The sequence below is a fragment of the Pseudozyma hubeiensis genome, assembly GCF_000403515.1.
Source record: "Pseudozyma hubeiensis SY62 DNA, scaffold: PHS45, whole genome shotgun sequence".
NCBI classification, from domain to species: Eukaryota; Fungi; Basidiomycota; class Ustilaginomycetes; order Ustilaginales; family Ustilaginaceae; genus Pseudozyma; species Pseudozyma hubeiensis.
In genome coordinates, this window is record NW_012133827.1 from 1,041,196 (window position 1) to 1,053,969 (window position 12,774).

General features: G+C 56.2%; 7 protein-coding genes across 7 annotated transcripts; 3 read left to right on the forward strand and 4 right to left on the reverse strand.

Annotated features, from left to right (window-relative positions):
- Nucleotides 1–762: 762 nt before the first annotated feature.
- Nucleotides 763–2,229, forward strand: PHSY_004811 (likely delta-12 fatty acid desaturase; the record flags this gene model as incomplete). The annotated part of the gene is made up of 1 exon (XM_012335423.1): nt 763–2,229. One exon carries the CDS (start codon nt 763–765, stop codon nt 2,227–2,229), a length of 1,467 nt encoding a protein of 488 aa, XP_012190813.1.
- A 167-nt stretch (nt 2,230–2,396) lies between these two features.
- PHSY_004812 (hypothetical protein) lies at nt 2,397–2,947 on the reverse strand (the record flags this gene model as incomplete). The annotated part of the gene is made up of 2 exons (XM_012335424.1): nt 2,397–2,583; nt 2,742–2,947. The coding sequence occupies 2 exons, from the start codon at nt 2,945–2,947 to the stop codon at nt 2,397–2,399; spliced, it is 393 nt and encodes a 130-aa protein (XP_012190814.1).
- Nucleotides 2,948–3,131: 184 nt separating this feature from the next.
- Nucleotides 3,132–5,081, forward strand: PHSY_004813 (hypothetical protein; the record flags this gene model as incomplete). Its single annotated transcript, XM_012335425.1, has 1 exon — nt 3,132–5,081. One exon carries the CDS (start codon nt 3,132–3,134, stop codon nt 5,079–5,081), a length of 1,950 nt encoding a protein of 649 aa, XP_012190815.1.
- An 85-nt stretch (nt 5,082–5,166) lies between these two features.
- Nucleotides 5,167–5,835, reverse strand: PHSY_004814 (plasma membrane calcium-transporting ATPase 4; the record flags this gene model as incomplete). Its single annotated transcript, XM_012335426.1, has 1 exon — nt 5,167–5,835. One exon carries the CDS (start codon nt 5,833–5,835, stop codon nt 5,167–5,169), a length of 669 nt encoding a protein of 222 aa, XP_012190816.1.
- A 682-nt stretch (nt 5,836–6,517) lies between these two features.
- PHSY_004815 (hypothetical protein) lies at nt 6,518–7,168 on the reverse strand (the record flags this gene model as incomplete). The annotated part of the gene is made up of 1 exon (XM_012335427.1): nt 6,518–7,168. One exon carries the CDS (start codon nt 7,166–7,168, stop codon nt 6,518–6,520), a length of 651 nt encoding a protein of 216 aa, XP_012190817.1.
- Nucleotides 7,169–8,009: 841 nt separating this feature from the next.
- On the forward strand, nt 8,010–10,745 carry PHSY_004816 (helicase SWR1; the record flags this gene model as incomplete). The annotated part of the gene is made up of 1 exon (XM_012335428.1): nt 8,010–10,745. The coding sequence occupies one exon, from the start codon at nt 8,010–8,012 to the stop codon at nt 10,743–10,745; it is 2,736 nt and encodes a 911-aa protein (XP_012190818.1).
- Nucleotides 10,746–12,304: 1,559 nt separating this feature from the next.
- Nucleotides 12,305–12,622, reverse strand: PHSY_004817 (hypothetical protein; the record flags this gene model as incomplete). Its single annotated transcript, XM_012335429.1, has 1 exon — nt 12,305–12,622. The coding sequence occupies one exon, from the start codon at nt 12,620–12,622 to the stop codon at nt 12,305–12,307; it is 318 nt and encodes a 105-aa protein (XP_012190819.1).
- Nucleotides 12,623–12,774: the final 152 nt, after the last annotated feature.

The following is a 12,774-nucleotide window of genomic DNA, read 5'->3' on the forward strand; positions in this document are numbered from 1 at the left end:
GGGTGGTTCTCGCATCCGCCCCAACGCTTTTTTTTGTTCTAGCTGGTCGCCACGCCGCCCTCGAGTTCACTGCACACACTCTCTCATTTCGTGCTGCAGAACCGAGTCGGCGACACGTCCACGTTCGAAAATTTCCAGGAAGAATTCACTTGTTGCAGTTTGACAGCGGACGTCCGAACAATAGATTGCTTTGGAAGTGCAAGGCGCACAGAGCTGCCTTGGCGCCTCTGCTCGTTAATCAGTGAGGGCCAGCTCTGCCAATGCGCAAGGGCTGGGCGACGCAGAGAGGGTCTCCTTCCCCACTTTGCACCTCCCTTGCTCAGTCGGCGACTGCGTGCTGCAGCTGTGAAATTTTAGAGTCGAGGGTCCGAGCTGCGAATCACACACAAGCTATTTCGGCAACCATGCCAAAAATTTGCCACGCCACCGCAATGGCGATAATCTTCTCTCCGACTTGGCAGCGAATGTGTTGGGTGGAAACCGATAATGTACTCAGTTCAATCCACTTCCTCCGCTCTCGCCCGCACAGTCCAAATTGACTGTCTCTTCTGCCCAATCGCCGTTGCCTCTGAAGCATCGCCTGTTCCGAAGTGTGTCTTCTTGTCCTCGCCGCAACGCTGCTAGCACGGATCGTATTAAGGGATCCTTTCACACTCTCATCTCTCGTTCACACCCTCACATCTTCCTCACCTTCCCTTCGTTTCCGACCCCTCCTTCGTATCTTCAACTCATTTTCTTGATCGACACACCGATTGGGTAGACATGTCGTCCGCCGTCGCAGCCAACGTCACCGCTGCTGGTCAGCGTGCTGGCAAGAAAGCAGCCGCCACAGCCAAGCCCAGCAAGACCGAAACCGTTCGATACTCGCACCGCAAGGCTGCCACCTACGATGAGAAGGACATCCCTACCTTTGACGTGCCCCAGTTCACCGTCAAGGACCTTCTTTCTGCTATCCCTGCTCACTGCTTCGAGCGCTCGGCTTTCAAGTCGTTCACATACGTCTTTGCCGACTTTGCCATGATCGCTGCTCTCGGCTACGCCGCCAGCTTCATCGACCCCACCGTCGCAAGCACCTTCTCCGGACTCAAGTCCAACGCCGTTTCGCCGTACGTGTCCCTCGGCGTCCAGCAGGCCGCCGTTCGATTCGCTGCCTGGTCTGCCTACTGGATCCTTCAGGGTATGGTCTTCACCGGTGTCTGGGTCATCGCCCACGAGTGCGGCCACCAGAGCTTCAGCACCAGCAAGACGCTCAACAACGCCGTCGGCTGGGTTCTCCATTCGGCTCTGCTCGTGCCCTACCACTCTTGGAGGATCTCGCACGCACGCCACCACGCCGCCACCGGTCACCTCACCCGTGACGAAGTGTTTGTCCCCCGCACTCGCCAGCAGCGCGGCCGCCTCCCCCTCCAGCCCGCCCCTCAGTCCGCCGACGACTCCAACGACGAGGACGCCGTCGAGAAGGAGGTTGGCGCCTCGGTCCAGGCTGATGAGACCTTCGGCGAGTGGCTCGCTGAGATCCTCGAGGATGCCCCTGCCTACAACCTGCTCTACATCTTCATCCAGCAGCTTCTCGGCTGGCCTCTGTACCTGCTCCGCAACGCTTCCGGCCAGCTCCACTACCCCAAGTTTACCAACCACTTCAACCCGGATGCTATCATCTTTGACAAGCGCCACCGCACGCAGATTGTCGTCTCCGACATCGGTATCGCCGCTACGCTCAGCGCCCTCACCGCTTGGGGAATGCTTTCCAAGGGCGGCTTCTCGGACGTCTTCCGATACTACGTCATCCCTTACTTGTGGTGCAACAACTGGCTGGTCATGATCACCTACCTCCAGCACACCGACCCTGCCCTTCCCCACTACAAGGCTGAGGCATGGACCTTCCCGCGTGGCGCTCTCTGCACCATCGACCGCAACTGGCTCGGTCCCGTCGGCCCTTACTTGTTCCACGGTATCGCCGAGACCCACGTGCTCCACCACGTCTCGAGCAAGATCCCTCACTACAACGCTTGGGAGGCCACCGAGGCGCTAAAGGAGCGTCTCGGTCACCACTACGTCAAGAGCACCGAGAACATCTTTGTCTCGCTCTGGAAGAGCATCAACACGTGCAAGTTTGTCGACGAGAACGACCAGGTCGCTTTCTACCGCACTGTTGACGGTGTTCCTCACCGCGTTATCTCTCCGGACAGCACCTACGCTTCCGACTCGGGCATCGCCATGTCTGAGTAAGGGCCTGCCTTGCGTGCTTGCATATGGAAGAGTTGTGCAACGCTTCACTTCACTTTGTAGCTTTCGTGCTTCTTTTGCTCGCATGACTTTGCTGATCAGGTCGACGTAGAAAGCATAGATTCTGTGTTGGTTTCTCAATCATTTCTAGATCGTCTCTTGACGAACATTCAATTGTAAATCCGTCTTTCCAAGCTCTTGATTCGGAACACGTCCTGTCCTGCCTGCGAAATCGCTATGAGTGTGAGATTGAGCTTCGACAGACCTCTGCACATGGTCATCGTTCCCGAATGTTCCAACGCGAAGAATTTGACTCTGGGGCAGACGTTGCGTTGCAGTACGCCATGTGCTTGTGGCCTCGAGTGCAAGGGAAAGAGCCGTCGGAGAACTCACCTGAGACGATTGATTATATCGGCCGAAACAGTCCCGCACTGCTCTCCTCCACACCAACACTTTCTTGGGCGGCCCGCACCCAGCTCCCTAAACTTTCGACCGTTGCATTACAAGCTTCTCACCACATCATCGGCCTTTTACCCACCACGATGCACACATCATAGCCGAAGGTATTCGCAGCGATGGCGACGGATCGACTGCGTCGGCGCATCCGCTCCATCTCTCCGGACACGCTCTCGACGCTCACCTCTTCGCAGCTGTGCATCGTCGGAACACCTCTACCGTCGCTGACGTCGCACAAGCGCGATGCGGACGAGCTGAAACCCATCTGGCAGCAGGAGGCACGCGATGAGCAGGGCAGACGTCGTTTTCACGGCGCCTTTACGGGTGGTTGGTCGGCTGGGTACTTCAACACTGTCGGAAGTAAAGAGGGTTGGACGCCGGGGAGTTTCACCTCGAGTAGGAAGGATAGGGCGGGGGGTAGGGCGAAGGAGAGCAGGGTGGAGGACTTTATGGATGAGGAGGATTTGGAGGACTGGAAGAACAATCAGCAGGTGAAGAGGGAGACCGCTGGTGGGGATGATAGGTTGGATCAGATGGCTGGGCTGAGGACGCAGGCAAACAGCGTGGGTCAGGAAGGTGGCTACGATAGTCGTGTTGGATTGCAGAGCGGTGAAGATGTCGGATATAGGCTGCTGAAGAGGATGGGCTGGAAGCCGGATCAAGCAATAGGTATCGGGTCCAAGAAGGCGAATGCTGCTAGTTCGGTAGCTAGCTCGTCGAATGTCAAGTTGGAAGACACGTACTCTCCACGAACCTCTCGACGAGGTCTCGGTGCGAAAGAGAAACCGACACTTGCACAGACTCTGTCTCGACAACACCAATCAGCACCAACCCCGTCTTTCCACTCCTTGACAGACACCGCAGATGCTTGGTCAGACGGTCACCCTCTACCCTCCAACTTCCACCTCGCCCGCCAACCCCCGCCTTCACCACCGCACTTCGAACCACCGCCGATACCCGAAGGCTGGCAACCCGATCCATCCCAACTCACATCCTTTTCCTCAAGACCCTCTCCGACTACGAAGACCCTCACCCCTGCTAGCAGAGCCGCCCTTCTCGGGGAAGCCAAAATCCCCGGCCCACCACCCAACATCGCCGCCTACCTCTCTGAAAAGGCTCGCGAGCATCTTACCTCCTCGTCCCACCTACCCCTCCCCTCCTCGGCCCTCCTCCCTCTCACCATCCCATGCATCGACCCCTCAACAGCCACACATGCTCTGTCCATCTCCTCCACAACTCCACCCTTCCCCGCCGACCCAGCAAAACAATCCCGATACATCGACTACCTCAACTCACAATGCTCACGCTCAACGCATCAACTTCAACCGCCACCAAACCTGACGCGATCCCGATACGCGATGGAGCTGGACGAATTCGCAAAGATCGCTAACATCAGACCGATGAGCTCCACCATCGCAAGCAGATTTACAAAGGCAAGCGCCGGTGCAATGGAGCACGAGTTGAAGGCGACCAGTGTCGTTGGTGGGCTCAGACAGCCTTTGCCATCTTCCGCGGTGGAAGAGGAGAAGCAGAACGTGGTGGCGGAAGTGGAGAAGGAAGTGTCGGTAGCGCAAAAGGCGGCCAAGATGGGTAACTTTGGTCATTTGACACGCAAGGTTGAAACATGGGCACCCGAGAGGCTGCTTTGCAAGCGGTTTGGTGTGCCTGAACCCGCGGTATCTCGCAAACGCAAGGAAGAGGAACGGACATCATCCCCTGTCCAAAAGCCGCACTTCGACGATGATCCAGATCCGTTCTACGGCTCAACGCAATCCTCCAAATCCAAGTCGCACGCCCCTCGCCCAGACCAGCACTGGGAAAGAAACAAGCAGCACTTGAGATCCTTAGCCGCTGGTCCAACACCGCTCTCGCTCGATGCGCAAGCTTCTTCTTCTTCTTCCAACAATACGCCACATATCCCTCCAGGAACGGAAGACATCGCACAGGAGGATGCGATCGGAATGGGTGATGACGAGAGGCAAGGTCGCGATACGTTGACATACGTAAAGCCTTCGATCGATGTGTACAAGGCTATCTTTGCTTCTGATGAAGAGGAGTCCTCAGGAGAAGATGACGGTGGGCGCGACAGAGCTGTGGCGAGGCCGAAACTACAGAATCCGGCCTCTGGATCGGGCGTTGTGTTTCAGGCCAGGTCCAAACGCAAAGACGTTGAAGACGAAGGGGATAAGCTGGCTGCTGCTGCAACGAATTCACCAATTGCAGCCGCGCAGGTCGACAAGAAACGAAAGAAAGATAAGGCGACCAAGAAAAAGTCGCTCCTGACTTTTGACCTGGAGGAAGACGATGGTAATGCATCACCAGCCGCCGCTGCGACACCGAAGGATCCGTCTTCAAAAGCAAAGACAAAGGCTCGAATGCGGGCTTCCGATCTGTTCTAACCTGTAAGCTTGGCCGACGGTACACGGAATTTGCACCTGCGATCGTGTTGTTGCGGCAAATTGATACCATTTGGGCTCGAGAGAATCAGGTTGTGGCGGCAGTAGGCTGCGCATCCGAAGCCTGACTGTGCCGGAGTTGAGGCGACCTGGTTCCGAGTCGAGGACAAGAGGACTTCGATTCGGCCAAAGGGATAACGCGATGAATTTCCGAGGGAAAGATCAACGTCGGAGCAACGATTGATGGCGACGACAGACGAGTCTCGCCATGGGCGGAATCTTTCTCGTCGTAAGTTCGTCCTTTGCACGGTGAGTCTATTGGAAAGAGATAGCTGTTGTCGATAAAGGTCGAAATCCAGTTGGGATCAAAGTGAGACTCTGACCAGACCTTAGTAACGAGATGAGCGCTTGGTCTGAACATCGGAGGAGGAGTGCGAATGGAGCCATACATGTCTGATGAATCGGGATCCGGGCCTTCCTGCTTTGATGCTTGCTCCTCCTTCTGTGCGCAGGAGGTCTGAGCTGAGAAGAAAGAAGCGCCGTTACTCTCGGTCGTGGAGGGTCGTGCTTCATCACCTTGATCGCTGCGTGATCCGGTGGAAGAAGCGCCAGACCTTCGTCTTCTTGAGGAGGCTTCCGGAGATGGCAGATTGAACGATAGGATGTTCTTGCCCTTGCTGACCAAGCTTCTCGCACGCTCCGGTATAGAATTGCTCGAAACTCTCCGATTCCGATTCTTTGTCGGCTTGAGGAGCATTGGGCGTTGACCTTTGTCGTCGAGGGTTGTGGCGTGTAGCGTGGCGATGAAGCCAATGCCATCCATAGCGATGAGACGTGGCTCGTGGAGACTTCAATAAGGCGATGGCTGTAACCTTGAGTCCGAGAAGGTGTCGCAAGCAAGGTGAATATCGAGCAAATTTGGCAGGGACTTGGGAAAGGCTCGACCGGGTGGCCTTATAGCCGCTGTCCAACTTCGGCTATTCGTTCAAGAGGTCCGAGAGTGGTGTCGTGAGAAGGTCAAGCGACGAGACTGTTCTTCTACACCAGCCACACTCTTTTGGCACAGATGTCGGTGTACTGAAGTGGGTTGTAAGAGTAGCGAGCGAGGCGTGTCCGAGCCCGGACGCTTCGGTCGTGTCCGTGGGCGAGAAAGTTCCCACTATGCCCGAGAGTGAAAATTGCATTGCTCCGATTCCTCGTCCGAACCGGAAGTAATATAATCCCATGTTCTGAGATACTGCTGTAGCCAGATCGTGGGAGTGGTGAGTTTCGTGGGAATCAGGCAAGAGAACAGGACTCGTTTTGATTCGTGGCGAGCACGGGGAGGTTGGGCCTCATTTCGGAGCCAAATCAGAGGCTAGACGTCTGTGCAGTGGAGTCTTTGACTTTTCGATCGTCACCAACCAGATATTTGAACAGTGGAGGTAGAGCCGGCACTGTTATTCTTCAACAGCAAAGCTTCCGAGACGGCGCAAGGACCTCTGTTCCGCATACGGTACCTGCACCGAAAGAAGTTTCCGCGCTGCGCAGCATCGAAGGAAGCTTGGCGACACGCCTTTGATCACGTGCGTGTGCTTCTTGGTGGGTTCCGAGATCGAGATCGGTGGAGCAGCACCGGCGGTGATGCAAAGCGACGTCGAAGGTGCAACGGTGAGAAAGAAGACTTGTCTCAGGATTTCTTGTCTGCGCAAGTAGACAGCACGCGACCCGCTAGCCGAGGCCGCACAGGTTCGGTACACCACTTTTGTGATTTCAGCGCTCTGGTTGATCAGGCGTCGATAGCTGTGAGAACAATGCATGAAGCAAGAGTCGCACTCAGACCATACAATTGAAGAGTCCACAGTGGCAGCGGACCGGCAGAAAGCACCGAGGCAAAGGACGTAACTAGTCAGATCACCCTTGGACGTCATAGGCTTTGGTGACATTGAACGCCGTTCGACGGGCGGAATTGTGAACAATCTCCTGTGCCGCGTCCAGCGGAATTTAGCCGTCACATTGTCTGGCACGGTTCCAACGGCGGAGATCAACATCCCGTACGCCTCGATGATCTTCGTAGCGCGGAACGGGAGTGATCTCCGATGCTCGACCATTCCCTGCACATTCAGAGGGTCGTAATGAGGCCGCCATTGTTGCCTCACTAAACTAGCACACGATTGAGCTGCATGTCTGCGCCGTTTTCAAGTGCCGCTCGAATAAGCGAGCAAAAAAGATCAACGATCTGCAGCATGCCCGCTGACCCTGAATTCAGTCTCGCACACGCAACACTCGCGACACACACACAAAACACATGCACGTCTCTACCACACCCTGCTCCCTGCAGCAGAAGAAATAAGCAACGGCGTAAGGGGGCACTACCCGCGAATCTGTTGCCCACCAAGCAGCTTTTGATGAAAGACGAACTCATTATGAAAGACGGACGAAGTCTACGTCGGAGTGCGGCGGGCTCTGGAAAATGTACGCCCAGATGGCGCTTTACAGCCTCAGATCGTCGGAAAGACAAAGAGAGTCTCATCACCGTCAAAGCTACTGTATTTGGGCCCCATGCACGATGCTTATGCTTGAGATAGCGATGTCCAAGAGGGCAGTAAGTCATCGCTTCGATCCACAAGTCACGGCCCAACGTCATAGCCGACAGAAGCGATCAGAGCGCTTCGCCCTCGCATACCCCGTCTTTGCATGTCGCCAACCTCTGCGGCCAAGTTTATATTCCAGCTTCGCTTCCTGTGACCCCTTCCCCTACATCACCATCAAGTCCTCCTCTGTATCATACTCGTGAACCGCAATCGACCGCCACCACTCTCCCTTCTGCCCTACAATTCGCCCAGCGGCTAGGAAGCTATTCGTGCCTCTTCGCGAATAGCCACCTCTTCTTGCCGCCTGCCTCGATGATTCTACAAGGACGGACATCATCTTTTGGCTTTCTCGACTAAGATGCAATTGTGCAAGAGGCCCAACACTCTGGATTCAAGCGCCCGCATAGCCGTCGAACAACTAAAGCAACAAGAGTCCTGCTACGACCATGTCATACTCAAGGCCACATCAGCCACGACAAACACAGCAAGCTCCTTTCAGCTGTTCCAGACTGGCGTAGGCGGACTCGATACACTACGTGCCAAGCTTCGCGGTCGTCACACCCAATTTGCTCTCTTGCGTGTCCAAGGGCGCATCTTGCTCATCGTTTCCCTCGGTCAAGACAATACCGGTCTCAAGCGCGCTCACGTCCTCATCCAAGGCAGAACACTCCAAGCATCCCTCGGAGCCGTGCTCTTCGCTACAATCAGCATATCCGCGATCTCTGAGCTGACTTCTGCTCTCGTCGGTTCCAAGCTGCAGCTCCAGGGCTTTGCTCATGTCGATGAGCCGAATACAAATCAAGACTTTCGAGCTTCTTGGGCCTCCACGTCAGCCGCAAGCATTGTCTCTCGTGCTCAACCAAGTGCACCCACGTCGCCCGAGGAGCTGGACCACGACACTACAAATTGGTCCCGTCTCGGCTCAGATCTGTCTGCTGCTCGGCGTGTTGCTGCTGATCTGCCCACTAGCATCAGCTCTGAATCCAATGTATTGGACTCATCCTCGCATTCAAGTCGCTCGACGCCGGCGGAGGTCGGCAGCAAAGGCTTGCTCATCGATCTCGAATCGGTCACTGGAACGCGAATGGGTCGTACTACTCTCTCTGTCCCTTCTGGAATGCCTGGGTCAAATGATAGGAGCCTGCCTGCATTTCCGATCGTTTCCGAGGCCTCTGAGGGTAGCGAAGGAGAACCACGTTTGTTGACCTCCTCATCAACGCAGCCTCACCTCGAAACCCCTGCGCTATTGCGTAAGAGCAGGGAACCAAGCCACCGCGACCGCCCACCAAGGTTGAGGATGAGCTCGTCCGAAGATCACAGGAAGCGTCTTTCCGACGAGCGTCAACGTGTTCGCGCCGACGAGTCCACCAAAGATGAAGTTATAAGAAGGCTTCGAGCTGACCAACAATGCTTGCCCAAATCGCCCTCGAACCGCACACCGCGCGCTGCGATCAGTCCACCGTTGGCCCCTCCACCTCCTTTCGCACCTCCTCTGGCTCCTCACTCGCCTTCGTCGGCTTCGCTTCGGTCTCGTGGCTCTTCTAGCCTTCACTCACCTCGCTTTCCACTGACACGGAAGCCTGAAGATGTTGATGATTCTGCTAGGACGTGGCCGACCAGCATGATGGCGACCATCATCACGGTCCCACCCACTCCCGTGACTCCTGGTCCACAGAGATTCGAACAGGCCCCTACAGCATCCGCGGACTGGCTTTCGGATCTGCCGAGAGTTTCAGAGAGCGGCGACAGTGTGCGTACCAGCATGCAAACCTTAAGCCTTTGGGAATACGCCGACAGTGTAACGCAGCACGACTCCTTTGCGCGCACGTCCAGCCTGGTACTTCCTGCATCCAAAGGCAAAGTCCTCTCTCATCTGAACGATGATCCTTCGGGGACTGCTACGCCGGTTCGAGCTCGCAGCAGATCGGCTTCTTCGGTGCTGACAGTGTCACCGGATAGATACGCGTTGGCATCGTCAAGCTCGAGAGGCAGTATCGACGCTCCTTCCATCTTCGACAAGGAGCTGCCATTGCCACCAGGAGAGCGCCAAGACGATCAAGGAGACCATTGGTTCGGCCCTGTGGGATCGCCGGATTCTGTCACACATCCGGCTGCGCCGTGGATTGGAACTGCCTCGTCGCCTCGCAGGCCACAAAAGAGCCGCGCCGGCAGTCCTGCGCACGAAGAGATGCAAGGTCTGCGCGAACAGCTCGCGCGGGCAGAGGAACGAGCGAGAGCAGCTGAGGAGTCCGCCAAGATGGCCGTGCTGGAGGCACAGAGCGAGAAACGTCGGCTTGCACAAGAGCTGGCCAAGGCGGAACAGGCTTCGACAGACAAGATGGAGGCTGAAGCTGTACGCCGGGCAAAGTGGGCCAAGGAGCAGGCGGCACGCAACCAGCTAGAAGCGTACGAGCGAAGCAAACTCGAAGCAGACGAGATGCGGCGACGCCGGGCCATCGAGGAGCAGCGACAGCTCGAATGCGATCGAGCAAACCGCATCAGGGAGGAGCGAGAATGGTGCCAGCAGGAGGCAGCACGCGTCAAGCGCGAATACGAGGTCAAGATTCAGGTTCTTGCTGAGCGTGAGGCCAAGCTCAAGGCGGAGGCTGAAGCAAAAGAGAGGCTTGAAAGGGAGCGCAGGGAGCAGGTCAAAGCAAGGGAAGCTGGACGACAGGAACGACTCGAACGACTGGCCTCTGCCTTGCGGGAGGCGGAAGGAGCACAGCCTGATGCAAAGACGGAACCGCTACTGACGGGATGGCTGAATTTGCAAGATGAAGGCGAAGTACACCGGAGGAGGCGCTGGTATCGAGTGATGGACAAGCAGCTGGCACTGTCCAAATCACCAACGGATCCGAATGTCTTGACGTCCATCCCGTTGGACCCAATACGTCTGCTCTCGATCAGCGACGGTCACGAGGACTCTCTCATGAGCCATGCTCTCTGCTTGGAAGTGCAGCAGGCGACCGAAATCGATACGAAGGTTGATGGTGCGGCGGAGATGATGACGAAGCGCACCTACATTATTTCCACAGATACCCTTGAAGCCAAGGAAGAGATCGAGCTCGTTGTTGAGGCTATTCGCGGCCTCTGACGGGTGAGCTCGCTTGCCTTGATGCATTCACATTCTTCAATCCATACGCAATCTACTCGCACATTATTCGTGGCAATCATCGCATAGATCACTGAAGCTTGATCGGCCGTACCTCTCGGCTCGAGGCAGCTGCAATCGTGTATAAGTGGAAGCCAGTCTGGGGTCACGTGATGCGACGCGACCCGAACGCGGTTGGTAGCGCGGCGCGTTAAGTGACAGCGCGCGAAAAGAGGGCTGATAACATATTTTGGGCCGCAATTCTGATGAGTTAAAAAAGGGCTGCACAGCTGATTGACAAGAAAGAACCGCTACTCCTTGCAGCCAGCACGGCGGGTAGATGAAGGTCTCGGATTTGCCGTCGGTCTGTGGCGAGCTTGAGTTGCCGAGCTGCTTTCGATCACATCTGCAGCTGGCCTGTCATCGGTTGCAGCAGAGCGTCTGTATCTTAGCGCTTAGCGAGGAGGAATTGCCAAAGGTGGAAAGGCATGCTTAAAACGATGCGCGCGGGATCAGCAGCTTGGCGTCATCCGGAACGTATCTTCCCGTGCTGGGTTGTCAAAGTCTTTTTACAATGATTCTGTCATAGGCATTCCTAGATATGGCCTCGGAATGCGAAGATCAAGGATCGACGCGAGCAACCGTCTTTGCGCCTCTTTAGCTCGAGTGGGAAAGTTGGCGAGCGAGCTTGCGCAGCGACTGAAGAATACCTTGGCGTGCGCAGCATTTCCCGCTCTCATCGCGAGCCGGCGAGCGGGTCGGGCTTGCAGCAGGGCGTATCCCCGAGTTGGGGCTTTGGAAGCGCTCAGGAGCTCACGACATGTTGGGCGTTGCAACGCTGACTAGACATCCTCGCCTTTCAAATTGGAGTTCGAGAAGCGGCCAGCTGGCATGGCCGGAGGACAACCTCTCCTTCCGTGATAGAGCCAGAGGATCGACGAGCTCTAGTTGAGCATTCTTAAGCGAGAGAGGCTGGAACGGGAACTCATGAAAAGATCGACGAGCAAGGCCGACAGCAAAAAGCAAGTCAAATATGCATGATTTTGTTGCCGGCTCGGAGTCCCCGCCCGCATTGTCGGGCACTCGGCCAGTCTTTTATTTCGAAGTCGACATGCCCTTCCCATCATCGCCGAGCGCTACAGAGAAACGACTCGCCAGCCTCTGTCCGTCTGTCTGTCGTTGGCGTGGCAGGGAAAGCTGGGCTCGGGCACGAAAATTGAAAGCCATCGCAGCCAGCGGCTTCTCGGTACTCCCTTGATGAATGCAGCCAGCAGACCATTCTACGCTCACCAGGCATGTATCTGCGGGCTCGCGGTAAAGCGGTCGGTCATAGAGCATGTGAGCCGCTGTCCTTCCCTGGCCTACCTTATGCAGTGTACTGGTCGCTGGGCGGATCTGTCAGAATCAGCGAGCGCGCACATGGCCTTTCGCGAGACTTCTGCTCGCCATACAAGTTCTGTCCGCCTCCGAAGCGCTATCCTTTCGAGCCCGCACGCAGCATGTTCTTGCAGCACATGACAGTAGATAGTAGAGGTGGTGCCGCCAAGTGAAGGATCGCCAGACTAAATGATTGCTTGAGATGGCCGCCAGAATGTCAGGTTGGGGATGGACCGACGAAGCTCGAGTCGCTTTCTCTCTCTCTCTCTTTCTCGCAAATCACGTCGAATTGCAGCTGCAGAATTTCGAAGCGCGATTGGGGACAGAGGGAAAAAATCTGAGGCAGCTGAGCGCTTTCTGGCTCCTTTTCGCCCCCCTCCGCCAGTCACGCGTCGGGTGTCAGCTGCTGCGTTGCTGTCTCGCCTCTGCTCTTGTGCGTCGGCTGCCTGGCTAGCCTCGTCCCCACCGCTTTCACTCTTCCTCGTCGCTTTCCATCCTCTCATCCTCCGTTCGTACTGTCACATCCTCGTCTTCCCTGCCCATCTCTCCCAACTCGTCGACGCCGATCACCCTCATCACTCTCCCTGCTTTGGTATACGCGGCACCTCCGAACGACATCGGATCACCTCCGATACGCGATCAATCTTGGTCAGTG